At 27.9% G+C, this 24279-nt stretch overlaps 2 protein-coding genes and 1 long non-coding RNA gene across 16 annotated transcripts; 2 read left to right on the plus strand and 1 right to left on the minus strand.

Annotated features, from left to right (window-relative positions):
- The first annotated feature begins 474 nt into the window (after nucleotides 1-474).
- Nucleotides 475-5727, plus strand: LOC145964222 (uncharacterized). Of its 4 annotated transcripts, none has more exons than XM_083086702.1 (7): nucleotides 475-603; nucleotides 1038-1067; nucleotides 1242-1371; nucleotides 2949-2978; nucleotides 3860-3955; nucleotides 4871-4967; nucleotides 5574-5727. In XM_083086702.1, exons 1-6 carry the CDS (start codon nucleotides 559-561, stop codon nucleotides 4909-4911), a joined length of 372 nt encoding a protein of 123 aa, XP_082942828.1. In that variant the 5' UTR covers nucleotides 475-558; the 3' UTR covers nucleotides 4912-4967; nucleotides 5574-5727. The 4 variants fall into 4 exon arrangements, with proteins under 4 accessions (XP_082942828.1, XP_082942829.1, XP_082942831.1 ...); XM_083086703.1 differs by having other exon boundaries at nucleotides 3878-3955; XM_083086705.1 differs by lacking the exon at nucleotides 3860-3955.
- Nucleotides 5728-12955: 7228 nt separating this feature from the next.
- LOC145964185 (venom acid phosphatase Acph-1) lies at nucleotides 12956-19396 on the minus strand. Of its 9 annotated transcripts, none has more exons than XM_083086652.1 (8): nucleotides 19168-19396; nucleotides 16307-17105; nucleotides 15743-15861; nucleotides 15461-15571; nucleotides 14766-15031; nucleotides 14206-14489; nucleotides 13939-14144; nucleotides 12956-13293 (listed from the first exon to the last, which is right to left on the minus strand). In XM_083086652.1, exons 3-8 carry the CDS (start codon nucleotides 15848-15850, stop codon nucleotides 13078-13080), a joined length of 1191 nt encoding a protein of 396 aa, XP_082942778.1. In that variant the 5' UTR covers nucleotides 15851-15861; nucleotides 16307-17105; nucleotides 19168-19396; the 3' UTR covers nucleotides 12956-13077. The 9 variants fall into 9 exon arrangements, with proteins under 9 accessions (XP_082942778.1, XP_082942783.1, XP_082942779.1 ...); XM_083086657.1 differs by lacking the exon at nucleotides 19168-19396 and having other exon boundaries at nucleotides 14206-14334; nucleotides 14392-14489; nucleotides 16307-17372; XM_083086653.1 differs by lacking the exon at nucleotides 19168-19396 and adding an exon at nucleotides 17199-17269 and having other exon boundaries at nucleotides 16307-16693.
- Nucleotides 19397-20093: 697 nt separating this feature from the next.
- On the plus strand, nucleotides 20094-23174 carry LOC145964187 (uncharacterized). Of its 3 annotated transcripts, none has more exons than XR_014436364.1 (4): nucleotides 20094-20268; nucleotides 21282-21317; nucleotides 21860-22027; nucleotides 22556-23174. It is a non-coding gene; the product is annotated as an uncharacterized LOC145964187 (long non-coding RNA). The 3 variants fall into 3 exon arrangements; XR_014436363.1 differs by lacking the exon at nucleotides 20094-20268 and adding an exon at nucleotides 20882-21107 and having other exon boundaries at nucleotides 21197-21317; XR_014436362.1 differs by lacking the exon at nucleotides 21282-21317.
- The last annotated feature ends 1105 nt before the right edge of the window (nucleotides 23175-24279 follow it).

The following is a 24279-nucleotide window of genomic DNA, read 5'->3' on the forward strand; positions in this document are numbered from 1 at the left end:
TAATAGACCTTCGTAATGACAATTAAAACACGAGATATCATCAAAGTCGGAAAAATAAGAAATAAAAATTGCAATCTACGACTGACAAGGTCGTCAAAATAATTAAAAAAATTGTTTTAAAATTTTCATGATCATATTTAGATATTTATTGAAATTAGTTAAACGTAGCATAATAATAAGCGAATATTTCAAAAGGGTAATATCGTAAATATATTTCCGATAGACAATAAAAACGACGAATGCGCGTCGCATATAGTTTCGAATTGCGAGATAAGATAAGATCTAGCGATCGCAAAAAATAGCGTGCAGATCGTCACAGAGACGAGACATTGTAATTACACCGCTGCATATTTGACGAATTTGATGCGTCAAATCCTGTCGCAAATTACGCAAAAAGCGCGATTACGATCGAAATCGCGTTACTTCCTGTCGACGATGGTCTTGTTGTTTTTTTCCGCATTTGGACACATAAACACGTCGCAAATTATGACACCTATATAAAAGCGAAGAAGAAAAATTTCTGCTGACTAGTGTGCATAGTGCATCAAGTTAAGCACGATGATTAAACTATTCTTCATTACTTTACTTTGCGTGACGCTGGTGGTAAGAAATTTCACAAAAATAATTCATTTGTAATCTCAAGACAAAGTAACGTATGAATTATGCCGATTGTGTTGATATTTCGTGTCGATATAAATATGATAAATTAAATATAAAAAGTTAGAATTTTTTAAATATAATAATAATAATAATATGAAGGAAAAAGTATAGATATAAGAATAAATTTTTATGACTTATATTATTGAAAAAATAAATGTAAATAATATACTTCTCAAAATATTTTTATTTATTTTCAAATAATTTTTTGAAACATTTGAATCGCTTGACGCATGCAATTCCATCACACGTTAAATAGTACCGATTATTCAAAGATATTAGTATTTTAGTTTTAAAGAATAATATTGTTTATATTTTAATATCAATTAAATTCTAAGACGTTATATCTGTAAATTAAAAAAATTTAATTGCTTTTTTAGTTCGCCGAGTCGCTGCTACACTCTCGAGATGTAAGTATATTACATGTCTAAATGGCTTATACATATATGTATTTATAATGTTATGCTTTATTTCAATAAAATTTTTTTCTATTCGACAAAATTTGAAGCATAAAAAACAATGTAATAATTTCTTTCATATTTTTATTGGATTTATATTTATTATCAAATAATATTTATTTAAAGGCACTGGACAAACCAATGACAGGATTACATAATGCCGATAACTTTATGAATGGTGGTGCGAAATTAGTGCGACGATCAGCACAAGGTCCACCAGGAGGAGAAGCGGGAGCAGGAATGGGAGGAGGATTTGGTAAATCTTTAACTTTAACTTACCTACTAGCAATGACTTTGATCTTGACATATGTTGTCAAAGCCACTATTCTGAGTGATCCTCAAAAAGTTTTCGCTCGTTATTTTTAAAAAAATTATAAATAAAAAAAGTTTTACGAATTTCACGTAATTTTCGGACATATACGTTTCATAAAATAAATTTCTACCTGATTCATTCATTCATGTGTAGTAAGTGAACCGTGTGGGCTTCGCCCCTCTCCCTACATACCCCCATTAAAAAAAAAAAAAAGATTAAATGTAGAGTGAACTTAATTTCGTCTTGTAAAAAACGTGGTAAATGTTTACTTTACGTCACACAGCTCGAAAAATTTTTATTTTCACATATGTTGTAGAGGATACATTCCTAAGTAATACACCGTTTGAATTTTGTGGCGCTCTCTCTTCGTTCCTGAGATATGCAATTTTGAAGTTTCATACTTTCATGTCATCTTTTCGTTATATCCTATTTATGTGTTTACATTTTTTGTTTACATTTGCTCAACACGGTTTCATATTATATTTTCCTTGTGTGTTTATATTTTTTTGTTTACGTTTGCTCGTTGTGACTTCCATGTCGCTAAGCTATAGAAATATCAGAAATGTATGTGTACACACACACACACACACACGGGGGGGGTGCAAGGGGGGCCTTTGGCCCCCCTCCCGCAACCACCCCGCCAGTAGTCAAGGTGGACCTCGCTTTACAACTTACACATATATCCATTGTGATTGAACTCTTCGCAATGCGTCCCCTACCGGCGGGGTGGTTGCGGGAGGGGGGGCCTTTGGCCCCCCCTTGCACCCCCCGCGTGTGTGTTTGTGTATATGTGCCTATATTTCTTCTTAAACATACATGATGTGGTAAAATTATATTGTATTCTTGAAACTTTTTTTGTTAATAACTATTTAATAAATAACAATAAGCGGCTAAAACCTTCTGAAAGTTATTCAGAAAGATGACCTCAGGAAATATAAACATATTTAGAAAGTAACGAAAAGATGATACAAGTAAGTATAAAATTTCAAAATTGCATATCTCAGGAACGAAGAGAGAGCGCCACAAAATTCAAACGGTGTATTACTTAGGAATGTATCCTCTACAACATATGTGAAAATAAAAATTTTTCGAGCTATGTGACGTAAAGTAAACATTTACCAAAAACGTGAATACAATAGGTTCAAGCCCTCCTTACAGAGGGTTCCACTTCCGTAAAATATAACTTAAACCTATTTCTGGTTTGAGTTACTTTATACATATAATTAAAATTTTTTGTACCGTGCTTTCAAATTGTACAAAATGGAAACTTTTTTTCGAAGGGATAAAGAGAAAGGGAACCCTTCCTCTACTCACGCATTTCACTTACTACACATAAATGAATGAATCAGGTAGAGATTTATTTTGTGAAATGTACAAAATGTCCGAAAATTACGTGAAACACTTTGATTATAACTTTAAAAAAAAAATAACGGTTAAAAATTTTTGGGGATCACTCAGGGAAGTGACAATATATGTCAAGATCAAAGTCATTAGATAAGTTAAAATAAATATTTACCCAGGATTTGGTGCGACCGCCGGAGGAGGATTTGGTAAATATTTACTTCAACCTACCAGCAATGACTTTAATCTTGACATATGTTGTCAAAGCCACTACCTTGAGTGACCTCCAAAGTTTTCGCTCGTTGTTTATTAAAAAATTATAAACAAAAAAGTTTCATGAATTTCACGTAATTTTTGATCATATACGTTCATAAAATGAATTTCTACCTGATTCATTCATTCATGTGTAATAAATGAAATACGTGGGCTTTGCCCCTCTCTCTGCATCCCCAACTCGAAAAAGACTAATCTAACACAAAGCTATTTTTTATTTAAAATCGAAATTAGGTTTGGGTTAGAGTATATTTTCCGGAAGGTGACCTCCCCCGTAGAAAGGGACCTACTGTGTTCACGTATTTTCCAAAACAAAGCAAAGTTCATTTGCAGCAAGAATCAAGATTATATGTAGAGTAAACTTTACTTCGTCTTGCAAAGAACATGCGTAGATACAATGGGTTCCGACCTCTCTTAGGGGCGGGCTCCACTTCCAGAAGATGTAACCTAAATCTGTTTCCGATATATAATTAAAATTTGTTTTAGGTTACTTTATGTAATTCAAATTTTTGCATCGTGATTTCAAATAGTACAACACAACGGAACTTTTTTTCGAAGGGGTGAAGAGCAAGGGACGGACCCTTCCTCTACTGACGCGTTTCACTTACTACACATAAACGAATGAATCAGGTAGAGTTTCATTTTGTGAAATGTACATAATGTTCGAAAATTACGTGAAATTCATGAAATCTTTCTATTTATTATAACTTTGTAATAAACAAGGATTAAATTTTCTGTGGGCTACTCAGGATAGTGATCTTGACAATATATGTCAAGATCAAAGCCATTAGGTAAGTTAAAATAAATACTTACTCAGGATTTATGGGGGAAATAGGAGGGAAAGTAGGAGGGGGAGCAGACGGGGGAGCAGGAGGGGAAGCAGGAGGGGAAGCAGGTTTTGGAGTAGGATTTGGTAAATATTTACTTTAACTTACCCACCAGCAATGACTTTGATCTTGACACATGTTATCAAAGCCACTATCCTGAGTGACCTCCAAAAAATTTTCGCTCGTTGTTTATTAAAAAATTATACACAAAAAAAGTTTCATGAATTTCACGTAATTTTTGATCATATACGTTCATAATTTCTACCTGATTCATTCATTCATGTGTAGTAAGTGAAGTGGCTTCATTCCTTTCTCTCCATCCCCATCCCAAAAAAGACTAATCTAACCCAAAGCTACTTTTTATTTAAAATCAAAATTAAATTTGGGTTACATTATATCTTCTGGAAGTAGACCTCCCCCGTAGGGAAAAGAGAACCTATTGTGTCCACGCATGTATTTTCCAAAACGAAGTTCATTCTTAGCAAGAGTCAAGATTATAGAGTAAATTTCGCTTCTTGCAAAAAACATGTGTAGATAAAATGAGTTCCGGCCCCCCTTACGAGGGGCTCCACTTTCAGAAGATATAACCTAACTTAAACCTTATAACCTAAGATATAACCTTATTATTTCTGATTTACAATTAAAATTTTTGGTTTGGGTTATTTTATATAATTCAAATCTTTTACATCGTACTTTCAAATTGTACAAAACGAAAACTTTTTTTCGAAGGGGTGGAGAGAAAGGGACAGAGCCTCTCTTCTACTCACGCGTTTTACGTACTACACATAAACGAATGAATTAGGTAGAGATTCATTTTGTGAAATGTACATACATGTTCGAAAATTATGTGAAATTCGTGAAACTTTTTTGTTTATAACTTTTTAATAAATAACGATCGATGATTAAAACTTCTTAAGAGTCATTCAGAGTAGTGACAACATATGTCAAGATCAAAATCGTTAGGTAAGTTAAAGTAAATATTCACCCACGATTTAATATAGGAGCACAAATGGGTGGAAAAGGAGGAATGGGCACCGGATAATGATCATGAGAATCGTAAGGATCATCGTACAATGAATAGTTTACGCTCTTCAACAGGTAAATATATTACGCTCTTTGGCAGGTAAACATTCCTTAAACTGTAGTGCGATTCGTTAGTGGATTATGAAGTTTATGAATTTTATAAGTCGCGCTTAACAGTTTATTTGTTATATGTATATATTTTGTATTTAAGAAAATTATGCGGTTTTACTTCAATAATTATTTAATAATTAAATAATATAAATAATATTATCAACAAAATAATTAATAACAATAAAATTATATAGTTGATATGTAGCTTCTTATTACATTTTTACTTCAATAATAGTAATTGTAATATGAATCGTATGAAATATTTGGCAGTTTATATCATGTAACATTTGGTATTTTATATATAAATCATGAGAGGAAATATATATACACATCACAATATATATAGTATAAAATCAAGTATAATCACAATGTATACATATTATACATATATTTACACATGCGTACATGTATATATGTATGTATACATAGAATACAGAGTATATAAATATATGTGAACGATATATAATTAATAAATAAGTTTAACATTTAAGAAAATATGCTTATTAAAAATAAATTACAACAGATTTATATTAATTTAATTTGTTAATTAATTTTGTATCTATTTCGTAGGTCTCTGGATAGATATGGATATTGAAGCCTACCATTATAAGATAGATAAAAATGATTTAGATTTCACTTGGCACTCTGACACGTCTTATTAGATTACTTTGCACACTCAAGAACCCCGATGATTTTAGAATAAACCTTAGCACTATGCAAAATACTTATTCTTATTTATTGTTTTTATTTCATTCAATCCCAATCATATCCTTAACAAAACCGAAACAAATCATGAAAGCTTTTTAATTTTGATGTATATTCGTATAAAGTGTTTTTCGTTATTAAATTTTCTTGATTTTTACTAAAAAAATAATTGTTTATATATTAAAATAATTACAGAGCACATGTATATTTAACGTGTTTCTAACGTATTTTTTATTTTTATTCCTTTCGGGGTAGCTACCTCTTCAAAAATCTTAAATGGCAATAGGGGTTAAGTCATATATCATTTTAAAGATCTTTTAATGCTCTGTACAACTCTCTCTTTTTTTATTTAAATGAATATTTTTCGAGAAATCGCATTTAAAAGTTTTAAATAGTTTAAGTTTTTTTAAAGTGGTCAAAAAAATCGTCAAAAAAGAAAGATAGGACAGCCAATCTCTGTCACTTTCTATTCGAGGCTTAGAAAGAAAGAGAAATGACGTCTTCACAATCTATCTTTTTCAATATTTTCCTAATCATGTTTAGTACACTGTTTAAGTACATTGTTTAATTACGGATAGCGCAGTCCATACTTTATATCGATGGAAAAAACGAAATTTTGAGAATTATATTTAAAATAATTTTTAGGAGAAAGTAAAAAAGAAAGAGAAAGGGAAAAATCATAATTTTTAATAAAATTATAAACAATTATTTTTTAGATATTTAAATAACATATTTAAATTCAAAAATATAAATTATTAATTATTATTAAATAAATTATCAGTTTTAAAATTTTCAAACATACCTAAAATATTTGCGAGTTTATTTACATCTCGAGTTGAATAATATTTTTCAAGTTCTTATGTTCATAATCTTTCAAATTAAACAATATTGCGTTAATATTTTGTTAGTATTAGTTTTTATATTGAAAAGGAAATAATTATAAACTGCTCTATAATCATGTTTAATAAATAAAAAAGAATCTAAGAAGTAAAATCTTTTAAAACTAAGTCATCCATAAAATTATTCAATAGTTCTTATATTTATGATATATAAAGTCAAGTATAAAGTATTTCAAACTTTTCAATAAACTTTATTTTATCTTTAATTATTTAAAGTTAAAAATATTTAATTGTAGCCGCGTCTTCGACTAACACGTCTACATTAAGATATTTTTTGTTAGCTGATAACGAAGGAGAAGACGAAATAATCGGAGATGTAATTTTAGTAATAAAACAGTTTATTTAAATGTTCATTCCGATGTCGCGGACCGACTGAGTACATGCAAGATCTCGAAAAGCGGTGATTAGAATCGGATTTTTGTTAAAGAACCTGGCGAGCGTATCGTTTGTGCCGCGAGGTATATTCGATGAAATTCGATTTTTCCGAAATTCAAAATTTTATCTGATATAAAAAATCAAAATAATTGATTTAAAAAACATCATTTTATTCCTCTTCTTTTACTTTTGTCCAAATGAGCTTCTAGGAAAATTTCTCAAAGGAAGAACTAACCACGGTTATAAGATAACAACTTATCATAAGTACATTCTTACAACAAAAGACACTGTACTTCGAAATTATTCATCTATCTATTTTGCGATTAATTTATGAATTACATGCGAAAATTTTTTTTCAATGTCTACCACAACAGTATCGATTATTGCGAGAGATATCGCTTGTCATAGAACGTTCAAATTCATTAAGTATCATTCAAGGACAAGTCGATTATGCGTGCGCTCGGTGGTTGTATGCAATTCCTTGCAATAAAATTTCAATTTGAAAGCCGACCATAATCATAACCGTAATTAAATAACTGAAAAGAAAGTAATTCTTTATTTATTTATATTTATAAATAGAAAGAAGAATAGAATATGCGGATTTATGCATATTATTTCGATATTTTTATTAATTATTACGCAACATTGATTGCGTCCAGACTCCAATGGCCCTTTTTTATTCTTTTTATGATTAATTATTATTTATGAACCTCGTTTTCTTTTCTTTTAGTATCTGTGAAATTGGCACGACAATCTACGAATTTCAAAAAGTACTAAGAGTTCTGGTAGCACTTTTCATAATTTTACAGTTCCTGATAAAAATTAAAAAGAGTTCCGTATTTCTTATATTAAAAAAACGAAATCGAAAAAACGTCGTGCTAACTTGGCGAATCTAGAACGACATCCTTACCTATAAAGTATCTAACCGCATTGAATATCTTTATTTTTAGCAAGAGTTCCCGATAGTTCTGCTCAAGTTCAGCCTATGTATGAAATTTCAGATCGATATTCCAAAAATTAATAATTTTTCGTCAATTTTTAATGTCCTCGACACTTAATGAAAATATGACATGCCGATGATTTTCCGCAGTTCTCGAACGATAGTTCTCGACAGTTCTAAAAGTTCTAAAAGTTCTAAAAGTTTCTAAAAGTTCTGTCATTTTGAGACATTTTTACGTAAAATTCCGACCGTTTACTATTTTTAAAACAATTTTTTACAATTATCCAACACACTCTCCTCTAAAGTACTAAAACGCGTTGAAAATTATTATTTTTGATAACAGTTCTTGATATTCCTGTTCAAATTCAAATATACAGGGTGTCCCATTTTAACTTGGACAGTAAAATATCTCAAAAACTAAGCCCAACAAATAAAAATGTTTCAGACAAAAGTTGTATGGTTTCGAGGGGGCCATAAGATGGTACCATTGGTTTGACCTTGAAGAGTCATTTGAAGGTCACGTGAAGGTCACTTCAATTTTTTTTAATCGAACATCCTATATATTTTTGCACATTCTTGTAGCTTATCTCGAGAGCTTTCTAAAACACTATAATTAAGTACCTTTTCGTTAAGTACTTTTTGAGTTATGAGGCTTGAAATAATTTCTTAATTTTACATAAACCGTAAAATATCTTGTAAAATATTCATTTTTCGACTATCTTACCTTAATACTTTTATGTACAAAATAATGAGAGGAATCATCAATTGGTGTAAAGAAAACACATAGTTGTTTTTAAGAAAAAATATGGAATTGTTAATTGCAAATTACTTATTTTTTCTTCAAAACAACTATGTGTTTTCTTTACACCAATTGATTCCTCTCATTATTTTGTACGTAAAAGTATTAGGTAAGATAATCGAAAAATGAATATTTTACAAGATATTTTACGGTTTATGTAAAATTAAGAAATTATTTCAAGCCTCATAACTAAAAAAGTACTTAACGAAAAGGTACTTAATTATAGTGTTTTGGAAAGCTCTCGAGATAAGCTACAAGAATATGCAATGACAAATAGTAGGTTCCATTTAAGAAATTGAAGGTGACCTTCATGTGATCTTCAAATAACTCTTCAAGGTCAAACCAATGGTACCATCTTATGGCCCCCTCGAAACCATACAACTTTTGTCTGAAACATTTTTGTTTGCTGGGCTTAGTTTTTGAGATATTTTACTGTCCAAGTTAAAATGGGACACCCTGTATATATATATATATATATATATATATATGTAATTATATCGATAATTAAGTCTAAAATTGCATATATATACGCTGAACTTGAACAGAAATATCAAGAACTGTTATCAAAAATAATCATTTTCAACGCGTTTTAGTACTTTAGAAGGAAGCGTGTCGTGTTAGATTCGCGAAGTTAGCACGACATTTTTTCGATTTCGATTTTTTAATATAAGGAATGCGGAAATCTTTTTAATTTTTATCAGGAACTGTAGAACTATGAAAAGTGCTATCAGAGCTCTTATTATTTTTTTGAAAATCCTAGACTGTCGTGCTTGCTTCACAGACACTTTCTTTTATCTATTTCGATATTTTGATTTGCATGTAGAAAACTGATTAATTTCTATTTTAATTGTAAGAATATAGAAACGTTGACCATAATTTTATGTAATACTGAAATATATGAACTACTCATATAAATTGATAAACATATAAATATATAAGAATATAAACATATAAGTATGTAAGTATATAAGTATAGAAGTATATAAATATATAAGTATATAAGTATGTAAGTATATAAGTATATAAGCATATAAGTATATAAAAGTTAAATGTGAGATTCAGACTGCAAAATTTTAGACTTATATTGTAATAAAGTCATATTATAGTAAAGTCAGTGATTATAATAATGCATATTTCATGCAACTTTTGCTCTTAAATTCTTCGTAAATTAAATGATAATTAAAAACAATGTGATAAATATTAAGGTGTTTAAAGTATTTCGACAATGTTTTTATATTTATATTATAGTTTTAATTTATACGAATTTACGTTGTTTAAACTTAGATATTCGGTAGTTACATAAAATATTATTTATATTTTACTTATTTATATATTTATTTATAGTTTAACACATCGCATTTAATATAAGTTTTCTTTATATTATGGAAGTGAGAAAAAAAAAGTTTATAACTTGTCATTAGAGCGTTTCAACTATGTTTTATCATGCGATAAGTATTGGTTCCATTATATGTTAGTCATGTTTGATAGTTTCATGGGTGCCATTGTAGTTATCATGATAATGTTGCTAATAATAAATATTATTAAGCATTATTATTATTAGGCAATATTCTTTATATCATAATTCTTTTTTATTTTATATGTTAAATTATGTAATAATTATATTGATCAATTCTTATGTGTTTTTTATATTATTTTGAATTAAACAATTTCTAATAAAAAATATTTTTTTCTATATATTCTTTATAAGTATTTACAATTATTTTTAAAACTCATAAAAAGGTATTATATATGGTATTTTAAAATTTAATTGCATAAAAATGCATTATTTGCAGATAGTCTATTGCAAAAGTTGCAATTAGTTGGAAATAGTTTGTTGCGAAAGAATTTAATATATGCAATTTTATATAATTATTTGACTGTTTTATAAATGCGCAACTGAACATTGTATGCCATTATGTAACAAAATTTTACAGTGTGTACAATTTTTCACTGAAAAACTTGAAATTTGCGTTACAAATTTCTCGAAAAAGGATTAAAAGTAAGTATCAAATAGATCAATTATATACGTTGAATTGTATTAGATGATTTTAACTTAAATGTGTACTTTTTTAAACAAAATAATGATTTTTTTCAATAAAATAATTCTAATATAAATAATTCTTTTTAAAAATAATATAGAAAATAAGAACAAAGATACGATCATAAACTATTCCGAATCATAAACTATTTATCACACAATACCTATTTAACCTAATCAATAAACTACCTAATCCACTACCTAATCAATAAACTATCTATTAAAATATCTTATTCTTTATATATATATATCTTTTTTTACGCGCCCCCCCCCACACGCACGCACACGCACGCACGCATATATATATATATATATATATATATATATATATATATACATGCATATATACATATACATATGTGTTTCATTTCAATCGCTTTAGGTAAATATTTCAAAAGAGAAAGAATATTAAACAATTTATTTGTATGTGGCTGTCCTTATTTGTCTAAACTTGGTTTAATAAAATTTTGAATTTCGAGTTCATTTATATACTCCTGGACAAAATTAACGCATAATTTTGTCCAGGAGTATATATGCTTTTTTTTGTGTGCATTTCATACTTAATGTTTGAGAATATTTACATTTGTTTAGTTTTACTGATTGAATGTTTTACCAATTAGTAACATACTTTACTTATATATATATTTTTTACTTATATATGGTAAATCTTATTCTTACCGCTTGATTTTTATTTTTATGTCGCCACCGTCAACTCAGAGTATCGTGGCGAATCTCAGGAGCCTTAAGCATGATGATTAAACTATTCTTCATTACTTTACTTTGCGTGACGTTGGTGGTAAGAAATTCGTGAAAATAATTCATTTACAATCTCAAAACAAAGTAACATATAAATTATGTTGATTATATCGATATTGTGTGTCGATATATAAATGGTAAATTAAATATAAAAAGTAGAATCTTTTAAATATACTAATAATAATAATATCAAGAAGAAAGCACATATATAATAAAAAAAGTTTTTTAGAAAAAAAAGTACTCCCGACTGCTGCCAACAAAAAGTATAAGATAAAAAAACAAAAATAAACAAAAAATCTAAAATAAAAAATTAAATAAATTAAAAGAAAAATTATATAAAAAAATAAAGACAGAACGAAAAAGTAAATAAAAAGGAATAAAATAAAAACAAAAATAAAAAAGTAAATAATAAAAAACAAGAATTTAACAAATATTTAATAATAAAAAATGTAAGATTAAAAAAGTTTGAAATAACATTTATATCTATTTGTAAGTACTAATAATTAATAATTAACTTCAAATTAATATTAAATATTACATTTAAAAAATTATACATGAGGGAAGTAATAATTATTATTATTTCAATTTATTCATATTTGAATTTACTCTTTCCACATATAATTTATTATTATTAATTCCACATTTTACAAGAGCAGTCGGGAGACGCCGCGTTAAAGCTCTAAAACATATTTAAAGTTTGTCAAAATTTGTGATCGTACTAACTGATACTTCTCTTGTAAGTGTGTTCCGTATGTGTACATGAGTGTATGCATGTATGTGCGTATGTTTTAAATCTAGCGCGGCGTCTCCCGACTGCTCTTGTAAAATGTGAAATTAATAATAATAAATTATATGTGGAAAGAGTAAATTCAAATATGAATAAATTGAAATAATAATAATTATTACTTCCCTCATATATAATTTTTTAAATGTAATATTTAATATTAATTTGAAGTTAATTATTAATTATTAGTACTTACAAATAGATATAAATATTATTTCAAATTTTTTTAATCTTACATTTTTTATTATTAAATATTTGTTAAATTCTTGTTTTTTATTATTTACTTTTTTGTTTTTGTTTTTATTTTATTCCTTTTTCGTTCTGTCTTTATTTTTTTATATAATTTTTCTTTTAATTTATTTAATTTTTTATTTTAGATTTTTTGTTTATTTTTGTTTTTTTATCTTAAACTTTTTCCCTTTCATATTATACAAAAACATATATATGTCCTTTTGTACATCCCAGAAAAGGTCTTTGAATTAATTCCAGTGAAAGCAAATGAAATAGCTTTCGCTTAGAATTAATTCAAAGATCTTTTCTGGCTATGTACAAAGGTAAATTATAAGTTAATATACAGTAACAGATAACAGTATAGTTATATTATAATATAATAATGCAACAAGTAATATAGCTGCTATATAACTTTTATATATTTTATTTGTTATCTGTTATATTTATGTTATACAACTGTAATAATCCATGAGTGGGAAATTTCAACTAACACTTCTAACATTTACGTTACATGTACCGTATACGTTATATTATCTGTTATATTTCGTTATATAGTAACAACATGATAGTTATATATCTGTGTTTGCTGAGGATATTCCGTGTTAACATAATCTGGAGTCTGCCTCTTGTCGCAAATCATATCTTCGTCAGACGGAATCAAATCGTGAATTAGATACGAGAACTTGTCGAAAGGACAGAGCATTTCACAACCTGGGATCTGAAGCTTATCAAAGATTGGCGGAATGCCTCGATAATGTAGAAACTATATAAAAGATTTATAAAATTATAAAATAATACTTATTGTTAGTAAAACAAACGCGACATGAATAATTAAATTTATATCTTCATATATTAATGGATAATTTAATTTATATCTTCATATATTAATGAATAATTAAATTTATAGCCTGGCGAAAATAAATATCGGAGCGTAAGTCGAATGTAAAGAAAGAGTAACAGAAGTGTAAACGAAGCTTCTAAGAGGCGTAAATTGAAACAACGAAACGTAAACGAAGCGTTAATACTTCGTTTACGTTTCGTTCTGTTTACACTCTTTCTTTACATTCGACTTACGCTCCGATATTTATTTTCGCCAGGGTATCTTCATATATTAATGGATAATTTAATAAATTGACATAGTTATCTCTCACTTCGATCGTTTAACATTTTTATTCAAAAACTAATTAAAAATTTCCCAGAAAACAAAGATTGATAAATTAAAAATAATAATAACAAATAAGAGAAATAATATTAATTTTAATGAATTGAAGTTTACATCGCAAAATATACGATATATTTATCATCGATTTCAAGATATTCTATATAACTCGAAAAATCATAGATTGAATTAACATTAACGTGTAATTAATCAGAGAAACAAAGAAATATTGTTTGATAACATACTTACCTTCACGTAATACTGCTTATTCTGCTCCAATAATTCTAAAATAACCGCACTAGAATATTCAGGTACATGAGGTTTATACAATTTAAATGCTTGTAACATCGCCACGATGTTAGATTCATGACCACTATACAAATAAAGCTTTGTATTCGATGGGATTGGATTTTTTTCAATTATCATATTGTTGAATATTATGCGAATCATCGGACCTGAAGCAGAAAAGAATCCATAAATAAAATTATAAAGATAAACTTTTTAACTATATCTTACCAGCGTAGAGCTTTCTTATTGAAGAAGTATAACTGGCAATATTATATGCGAGTACAATTGCATCGAACAGTGGACCATCAGGAAAGTAATCGTGCGCCCATTCGGGAAGAGTTAGATTCATGGACGACTCTGTTACGAAAGTATGATACAAATAATATAAGTCCAAAGGTTTCTCGATATTCTTACCGGTTAATTCCGTCAACTTGCTCATTATGTCTTTAAATCGGGACATCTCTTTTTTTATTTCAGGCAAATTCAATATACGATCGTACTCTTTGAGAAATCTGAAAAATCGCATCTTAGATATAAATCTATTTCTCTTTTACATGAATCTTTGAGTTTTAAAAAATATTTCTTTATCTTTAAATTTATAATATTTAAAGTTGTTTTCTTTGAATATTTTTTTATTAATTTTCTATATATTGTATTTTATCTTTATTTATTTGTTCGAAAGTACATAATCAAAACATCTGTTAGATATAGATAAATAGATATATCCATTTAAACAATAAATTTTTATTTTCCTTTGATTTATGTCTGATAACATTAGTCGGACTTACTTTGGACATTCATCACTCAAGTAAAAATTGTCGATACGTGATACATATGTCACCGGAATTGGTTGCCAATTTAAATCAGTGTTCCATCGTTGTCGACGATCCGCAGGCGGAAATAAAGCAGCAAGAACGAGTTGCAGGGACATCTTTGTTCGATCATAATCGGAACTGTGACCCACGACGAGCTTTGGCAGATATAGATCGCCGAGGAATTTTTTATATCTTCTACTCAAAGCTTGTCCCAATTCATATTCACGTTTTTTGCCATGCTATAAAATTGTATAAATAATTGTATGAATTAATCGATTTTAAATCAATAAATATAGATTAATTTAATATAGATAAAATATAGATTTTTATATTAACATTCAAGCAAATTTAATTTAATTTTAAATCAATATATTCTACATTAAAGTAGATAAAAATTTATTTTATAAAAAGTTGTATTTTTCGAAAAGTATGTGTGAACTTTATAATTTCTCGGCAAAAAATTTTTAAAATAAATTTTATGCTTGAAAATTTTGTGCACATGTGTATAATTTTCTAATATCACATATACACACGTATACACATAAAATTTTTGTGAATATTCAATTTTAGATATTGGCTTATAACACTTCCATATTGGCTTATAATTTATTATTTTCATTCTATCACTTTCCTTAGAAAAAATATCAAAATAAAATTACATTACTTACATTAGTCAATTGGCCAAGACCTGTCGGGAAAAATGAATAATTTAGATATGGATCAGTCGGAAACATTTCATATCCGTTGTTATCGGGTGTTCGATCGCCATGTCTAAATACCTATAAATAAAAGTTGAGTAAAAATAATTATTTTTAGTTATTTGCGGTTGCAAATTTAAATAATCCAGAGAAAAGAGAGTTTAGTTTAAATTTTAATAAGCGCTAAATAATTTTATAAAGCGCTAAATATTACTTTGTCTTAAATTTAAAATATTAACAATAATATCTTACCACATTAACTAATTTCAATTGAGGCTGTACACTTGCAATTAGAATTGCATTTAGACTGATGACTAGAGTTATCGACAAATAATTGTCGAGGATGCAGAACGACACCATGTTATTGATACCTAATCTCAAAATGTAATGTCATTCGACTTATACTTAATTCCAAATCAAAAGTGATAAATGTCGTAATAGCGATAAAATTAATAAAAACTGCTTTATATAAACAGCTTTAAAAATGTGTAACTATAAACTTATGTTCCTTTGTTCGATATAAATGTGCAAATGATAGCATGCTTACGTAAATCATAAAATAAATGTAAGATAAATATAAGAAATATAAGTAAGAATAAAGAGCTTAAAACGTTTTTGAATATGCTGCAAGAGATAAAAGGCCTTATTTGACTGAGTAGCACTAATATGTACAGAAACGTCCTACACATACACACACACACACACACACACACACACACACACACACACACACACATATATATATATATATATTAAATATAATATTATATTCAATATTAATTATTAAATATAATTTTTAACGAGACCTAAACTTACTCGAGTTAACTTTCTTCTTTATGACCTTTTGATAAAAGGTTTCTCATCCATTTAACGGAATGATGGAAAATATTTTTGATATTTTGAAAACGATAAATATTTCGAATAATTAATATATATATATCTGACGATGAACATTAATCGCGAACTTTCCCCGGAAATCAATAATTGAAATAAAATATATTTTTGAATTTTCTGTGTAATATTCATTAAATTTTATGGCATATCAAAATATGCGAAAAATCTTATAAAAAAATCTTTCTTATCAAGTAACGTGGTAGCGTTGCGATACATAAAAGAGTACATAAAAAACTGCATCCGAGCATTGAGAGTCACTGTTGTCGATACGGCGCTATCAAGTATTCTCTAAATTTCTTAGAGTGAAATCTAACTCCAAACGAGTGAATATTCACTCCAAGTGATAGTGAAAATACTGCCACTCGTAATTAGTGAATATTCACTTTTCACAAAAGTGAACTGCTTAACTCTGAACGTAAAGTGAATGTGTCACTCGGTTCGAAGTGAATAATTCACTCAATCAGAGTGGAGTCATCACTTTCGTCAAGTTATTTTTCACTCAATTACGAGTGAACAGATTCACTCTTAGGAAGTGAGATTCTAAGCCGTTTTTCACTAATAATAAGATAACACGTTACGTATATGACGTGAAGCTTCGATTAGTTGAAATGAGAAGCAATCATTGCTTTTTACTTGAATTAATCGAAGCTGAACATCGCACACAGCATGTTATCTCATTGTTGGTGTAAAAGCCGATTAACCTTCTTTTTCCTTGTCACAGCTATATAAATATATTTAACGTTACACACAAAAAAATATGTTTACACTCGTTCGAAATATGTTAAAATAAAAAGATATATCCCTAAGAAGTTACTTTAATATGTCTTGTATACCAAGTACACGTGCAACGAGTTGGTAACGTCGCGAGACAACGATACGACAGTGTTGCTAATGGCGGACTCATGCGCGCTTCACATGCGCTTTACTCACTCTTCATGAGTAATAAAATAAAAACAAAAACAAAAAAGTAAATAATAAAAAACAAGAATTTAACAAATATTTAATAATAAAAAATGTAAGATTAAAAAAGTTTGAAATAACATTTATATCTATTTGTAAGTACTAATAATTAATAATTAACTTCAAATTAATATTAAATATTACATTTAAAAAATTATACATGAGGGAAGTAATAATTATTATTATTTCAATTTATTCATATTTGAATTTACTCTTTCCACATATAATTTATTTTTATTAATTCCACATTTTACAAGAGCAGTCGGGAGACGCCGCGCTAGATTAAAACATACGCACATACATGCATACACTCATGTATACACATACGGAACACACTTAGGCTGCGTTCGGAAACATCACCCGAGTGCCCCCGGGTATCATTTTATCCTTGTTTAACATTCGGTGAACAACAAGGATAAAATGATACCCGGGGGCACTCGGGTGATGTTTCCGAACGCAGCCTTACAAGAGGAATATCAGGTAGTGCGATCACCAATTTTGACAAACTTTAAATATGTTTTAGAGCTTTAACGCGGCGTCTCCCGACTGCTCTTGTAAAATGTGGAATTAATAATAATAAATTATATGTGGAAAGAGCAAATTCAAATATGAATAAATTGAAATAATAATAATTATTACTTCCCTCATGTATAATTTTTTAAATGTAATATTTAATATTAATTTGAAGTTAATTATTAATTATTAGTACTTACAAATAGATATAAATGTTATTTCAGGAGTACTTTTTTTTCTAAAAAACTTTTTTTATTTCATTCTTTTAAAAGCTGTAGTTTATTTACTTCTTTACTTGTTTTTATTTTATTATCTTTTTAATTAATTTTTATTATTTTGAATTATGTTTCTTATTTTATACCTTTTTTTTATTTATTATTTTATTTATCATTATTATTATTTTTGTTTGTTCTATTTTATACTTTTTTTATTTATTATTTATATATATTATTATTACTTTTTTATTATTTCACAATTATATTTTTTACATTTTGTTTTTGTTATTAAATAATATGCATGTAATAATTTGTATCTAATAATGTAACATAATGCGAGACAGAATCTTCTACATAGTCACATAATTATGATTATATAGTATTTCTACAATCATAGAAGTTTATATATTTGTTGCATAGCCAAGAATGTGATTGTAGAAATATCATACCATCATAATCATATCATCATTTATGGCTTCGCAAAAGGTTCCTCTCACATTATGTTATATTATTGTTGTATTACTTATTAATAATAATTATTTTATTTGCAGCATAGTCATAATAATAAATAATATAATATAACATAATGAGAGAAAATAATCTTCTGCGTAGCCATATAATTATGATTATATGATATTTCTGCAATCATTCTTGGCTACGCACCAAATATATAAACTTCTATGATTGCAGAAATACTATATAATCATAATTATGTGGCTATGCAAAAGATTCTCTCTCACATTATGTTATATTATTGTTGTATTATTTATTATTATGACTACGCTACAAATATATAAACTTTTACATAAATAATATAACATAATGCAAGAGTAAATAATCTTCTGTGTAGCCATATAATTGATTGAAAATGATTATATAATATTTTTACAATCATTCTTGGCTACGCAACAAATATATAAACTTCTATGATTGCAGAAATACTATATAATCATAATTATATGGCTATGCAGAAGATTATTTTCTCTCATTATGTTATATTATATTATTATTATGACTTTGTGTTATATTATATTATTATTATGATTTTGGTGTAAATATAATTATTATTAATAATAGAAAGAGAGAAAAGCTTACCTGTTTAGGAACACTTGCTTCAGATATATCCATATTATCCATGCTGATTTTTAAATAACTTTACAATTTTTCACAATTTATTATCATTAATCAACAATAATAATTTGACATGTAGGGTTATGTCAATTATTATTGCCGCCAATACTTCGAGATGTCTCCAATTATATTTTTCCCTATACGGATGCTTAGAACGAATCTTATTGGTGAATCATTTTTGCTTCTTAGTTTCGCTCGCAGCCAATGAGAGAACGTATCGGCGAAATAATATTGTTTTTCCGCTTTTTATTAATAGAATAAAGAATAATAATTATATGTTTTAAACCATCCTTGGTTAATAATAATAATTATATGTTTTAAACCATCCTTGGTTAATAAAAAACTGATGTGCAACAGATGACACCGAACTATGTTATTGTTATCGAGAAAAGCTGTGAGTACCGATCCCAGCTCGGTGAAACGCATACTCCCTCCGTCTTTTGCCAACCGTAGGTTGGCAGCAGTCGGGAGTAAAAATACATTTTAATGGTTTATATTATAGAAAAAATAAATGTAAATATATTTCTCAAAATATTTTTATTTATTTTCAAGTAATTTTTTGAAACCTTTGAATCGCTTGAGGCATGCAATTTCATGACAAGTTATATAGTACCGATTATTCAGAGTTATTAGCATTTTAGTATTAGAGAATAATTAATATTGTTTATATTTTAATATCAATTAAATTTTAAGAAGTTATATCTGTAAATTTAAAAAATTTAATTGCTCTTTTAATTCGCTGAGTCGTCGCTAAATGACTTTCGAGATGTAAGTAAGATGCATGTCTAAATGGCTTATACATATATGTACTTATAATGTTAAGCTTTATTTCAATGAAATTTTCTTCTATTCGAAAAAATTTAAAACAAAAAAGCTATGTATAATTTTTTTCGTATTTTTACCGGATTTATATATATTTATTATAAAATAATATTTATTTAAAGAAGCAATCAGTGAACGGATTTCTTAGTATGACCGATCACTTTAAGGATCGTAGTAATTTAGTGCGACGATCGGTATAATCAGGAAATTCAACAGGAGAAACAGAAACAGAATTATTATTTGGTAAATATTTACTTTAACTTATCAGCAATGACTTTGATCTTGACATGTATTGTCAAAGCCACTACTCTGAGTGACCAAAAAAATTTTCGATTATTATTTATTAAAAAATTATAAACAAAAAAGTTTCACGAATTTCATGTAATTTTTGAACATTATATACGTTTTAATAAAAAGTAAAAATAAATTTCTACCTGATTCATTCATTTATGTGTAGTAAGTGAAACGCGTGGGCAAGGGAAGGGCTCCTCTCCCTGCACCCCCATCCCGAAAGAGACTAATCTAACCCAAAGCTATTTTTTATTTAAAATCGAAATTACGTTTGAATTAGGTTATATCTTCCGGAAGTTGACCTCTCTGGTAGAGAAAAGGGAGGTATTTCTTCATTTCGTAAAGAACATGCGTTCTGATTTAAAATCAAAATTAGGTTTTGGGTTAGGTTACTTCTTTCGGAAGAGCAGTCTCCCAGGGGAGAAGGTAGAGCCCACTATGTCTACGCATGTACTTTACAAAACGAAGCCAAGTTCATTCTCAGCAAGAGTCAAGATTATACGTAGAGTGAACTTTGCTTCGTCTTGCAAAGAATATACGTGGATACAATAGGTTCCGGCTTTCGGCCCTTCTTACGGAGGGCTCCACTTTCGAAAGATATAACCTACTTAAATTTATTTCTGATTTACAACTAAAATTTGGTTTGGATTATTTTATAAAATTCAAATTTTTTGCATCGTACTTTCAAATTGTACAAAACGGAAACTATTTTTCGAAGGGATGGAGAGGAAAGGACAGAACCCTTCCTCTACTCACGCCTTTCACTTACTACACATAAACGAATGAGTCAGGTAGAAATTCATTTTGTAAAATGTCCGAAAATTACGTGAAATTCATGAAACCTTTTTTATTTTTTGTAACTTTTTAATAAACAACGAAGGACGGTTTGGCAGTCACTCAAGATAGCAACTTTGACAATATATGTCAAGATCAAAGATATTAGATTAAAATAAATATTTACCCAGGATCTAGAACGAAAGCTGGACTGGGAACAGGAATAGGTGCGAACGCTCTAGGATTGAAAATTTTATGCTATGTATTTAACTAAAACTTAGATTGCTGAGTGCGATTCATTAGTGGATTATGAAATTAATTTTATAAGTCGCGCTTGACAGTTTATTTACTATATATGTATATATTTTGTATTTAAGAAAATCATGCGGTTTTACTTCAATAGTTATTTAATCATTAATTATTAATAACAAAATAATTAATAACAATAAAATCATATAGTTGATATGTAGCTTTTTATTACATTTTTACTTCCTTAATAGTAATTGTAATATGAATCGTATGAAAAATTTGTAGTTTATATCATGTACTATCTGTATTTCATATATAACTCATGAGAGAAAATATATATACACACCACAATATACATATATGATATAAAATCAAGTATAATCACTATATACATTCGTATATTATATGTTTACACATGTGTGCATATATATATATATATATATATATATATACAGGGTGTGTCTTAAGTGATGCAGCTGAATATTTCTTAAAGTAAAAGAGATTGGGAAAAATGTTTCAGACAATAGTTGTATGGTTTCGGGGGGGACATAAGACGGTGCCATTTGACCTTGAAGAGTCAGCTGAAGGTCACGTGAAGGTCACCTCCAACTTTTTAAATGGGATACCCTATATACTTTTGCATATTCTTATAGCTCATCTCGAGAGCTTTCCAAAACACTATAATTAAGTTAGTTTTCATTAAGTACTTTCCGAGTTATGAGGCTTGAAATAATTTCTTAATTTTACATAAACTGTAAAATATCTTGTAAAATATTCATTTTTCGATTATCTTACCTTAATACTTTTATGTACAAAATAATGAGAGGAATCAATTGTTGTAAAGAAAACACATAGTTATTTTTAAGAAAAAAAATGTAATTGTTACTTGCAAATTACATTTTTTTTTCGAAACAATTATGTGTTTTCTTTACATCAATTGATTCCTCTCATTATTTTGTACATAAAAGTATTAAGGTAAGATAACCGAAAAATAAATATTTTACAAGATATTTTACAGTTATATATATATATATATATATATATATATATATATATATATATATGATTACATAGAATATAAAGTATATAAATATTTTTTTGATTATATATCTACATATAGACAAGTTTAACATTTAAATTTAACATTTACTAAAAAAAAAATTACAACAGATTTATATTAATTTAATTTGTTATTAATTTTCTATATATTTCGTAGGTTTCTGAAGAAATGAGGATATTGAAATCTGTCATTGTAAGATAGATAAAAATGATTTAGATTTCACTCGGCACTCTGACACGTCTTATTAGATTACTTTGCACACTCAAGAAACCCCGATGATTTTAGAATAAAACTTAGCACTGTGCAAGATATTTATCATTATTTTATTCGATTCCATTCATATCCTTAAGAAAATCGAAATAAACCATGAAAGCTTTTTAATTTTGATGTATATATGTATAACGTATTTTTCATTATTAAACTTCTTCGTTTTTTACTAATAAAAATAATTTTTTCATATATTAAAATAAATACAGAGCATGAGTATATTTAACGTGTTTCTAACGTATTTTGATAAATATGATTTGGATTATATCCCGTATATTTTACTGTTGAGTAAGCAGTTTAAAAAATGCAACAGTACATGTGTATTTACGTACATTTGACATAAATTGTCGAAGGATAAAAGTTACGCAATTCTTCGTATAATTTTATTATTCTTTTAAATTTTCGACATTTCTCAAAAAAATTTCAGAAGATTAAGAACATATTTATCAGAGAGAGAATATTTGTCGCGTTACTGACTTTAATGATCTTATACATAATTTTACACGTAACGCACATATTAGCAATAATAAACGCAATGTAAGCGAATAAAAGATGAAAAAAATGTACTCACATGAACGACGTTTTGTCATTGTTATCCTGTTCCATCGCCTTTAATCACATCGTCGAATCTGTTCCATCGCCTTTAGTCACATCGTCGAATCCGTTCCATCGCCTTTAGTCACGTCGTTGAATCCATTTCATTCATTCTTTTTTTACACACTCACCAGGTTATATCGCGACACAAGACACGCGCGAAAACAGGTAAAGAACAATTACGAAACATAATTATCAAACTCCCACATTTCAACACTTATGACTTCATTAAATTGTCGAAAATGTAGGTCTAAAGTTATTTGTTGGCTCAAATTTTTTGGTTAGAGAGAAAATTCTCGCGTAGAAAGTTTCGTGTACACCGCTTGTTTCGCATTCGTCGGATTATACCGAGCGTCAGGTTTCTCGAGAGATAATCGAGAGATTATGTGACAGTAAGAGACGAGGAAGTCACGTGCCGCGAGACGTAAGTGACAGGTACGTTTCGGCGAAGATACGTCGGTGCGAAATTCACTTCTAAAATTCACTATATTACCCGAGAATCTTCAAAATTGATGCACACATTTACATAACGTTAAGTATTCTTAATATAAGATATTCAATTTTTAGGTCAAAACAAAATCTTTGTTTGAACTTTCATGTAGCTTCAGCGTACAAATGATTGTCGGGAATATCAAATTAATTGACGATAATTAATCGATTTAATTCGGCTAAATAATGCGATATTTTCCGTGTTAAATCGGTAGCATTAATGGATTAATAATCTGAAATTTACTTGTAATTGATCGTGTTTAATGCCTCTTAATATTTATCGGGATATTTTGTAAAATAATTTTCCGAAATCGTGACAAATATTAGAAAATGTCAAATGTGATTAATTACAGATTATTTGTGCAATCAATTAATTAATTAACAATGTGATTAACAATTCGTAAACATATCGAGGCAATTGTTATTGATTTGATTTGAAAATCTTGTTATTATTTCGACTTTAAATTAAATTTGTTGCATAGTACATTTCTAGTAATTTATTACCAGGTTAAAAACTAGTTAGTAAAAGC

This window comes from Camponotus vicinus, unplaced genomic scaffold, assembly GCF_025532165.1.
Source record: "Camponotus vicinus isolate PSW18456_S1 unplaced genomic scaffold, iyCamVici1.0 SCAF_13, whole genome shotgun sequence".
Classification (NCBI taxonomy): Eukaryota; Metazoa; Arthropoda; class Insecta; order Hymenoptera; family Formicidae; genus Camponotus; species Camponotus vicinus.

What these genes read in the sequence shown, in the direction of transcription:
- LOC145964222 (XM_083086702.1), top strand. Translation starts at nt 559, where the DNA reads ATGATTAAACTATTCTTCATTACTTTACTTTGCGTGACGCTGGTG. An exon ending in CGCTGCTACACTCTCGAGAT is followed by an intron (nt 1,068 to 1,241) that starts GTAAGTATATTA and finishes ATTTATTTAAAG; the next exon opens with GCACTGGACAAACCAATGAC. An exon ending in AGGTTTTGGAGTAGGATTTG is followed by an intron (nt 3,956 to 4,870) that starts GTAAATATTTAC and finishes GATTTAATATAG; the next exon opens with GAGCACAAATGGGTGGAAAA.
- LOC145964185 (XM_083086652.1), bottom strand. Translation starts at nt 15,850, where the DNA reads ATGGTGTCGTTCTGCATCCTCGACAATTATTTGTCGATAACTCTAGTC. An exon ending in AATTGAAATTAGTTAATGTG is followed by an intron (nt 15,572 to 15,742) that starts GTAAGATATTAT and finishes TTTTATTTATAG; the next exon opens with GTATTTAGACATGGCGATCG. An exon ending in TTGAGTGATGAATGTCCAAA is followed by an intron (nt 14,490 to 14,765) that starts GTAAGTCCGACT and finishes GCGATTTTTCAG; the next exon opens with ATTTCTCAAAGAGTACGATC.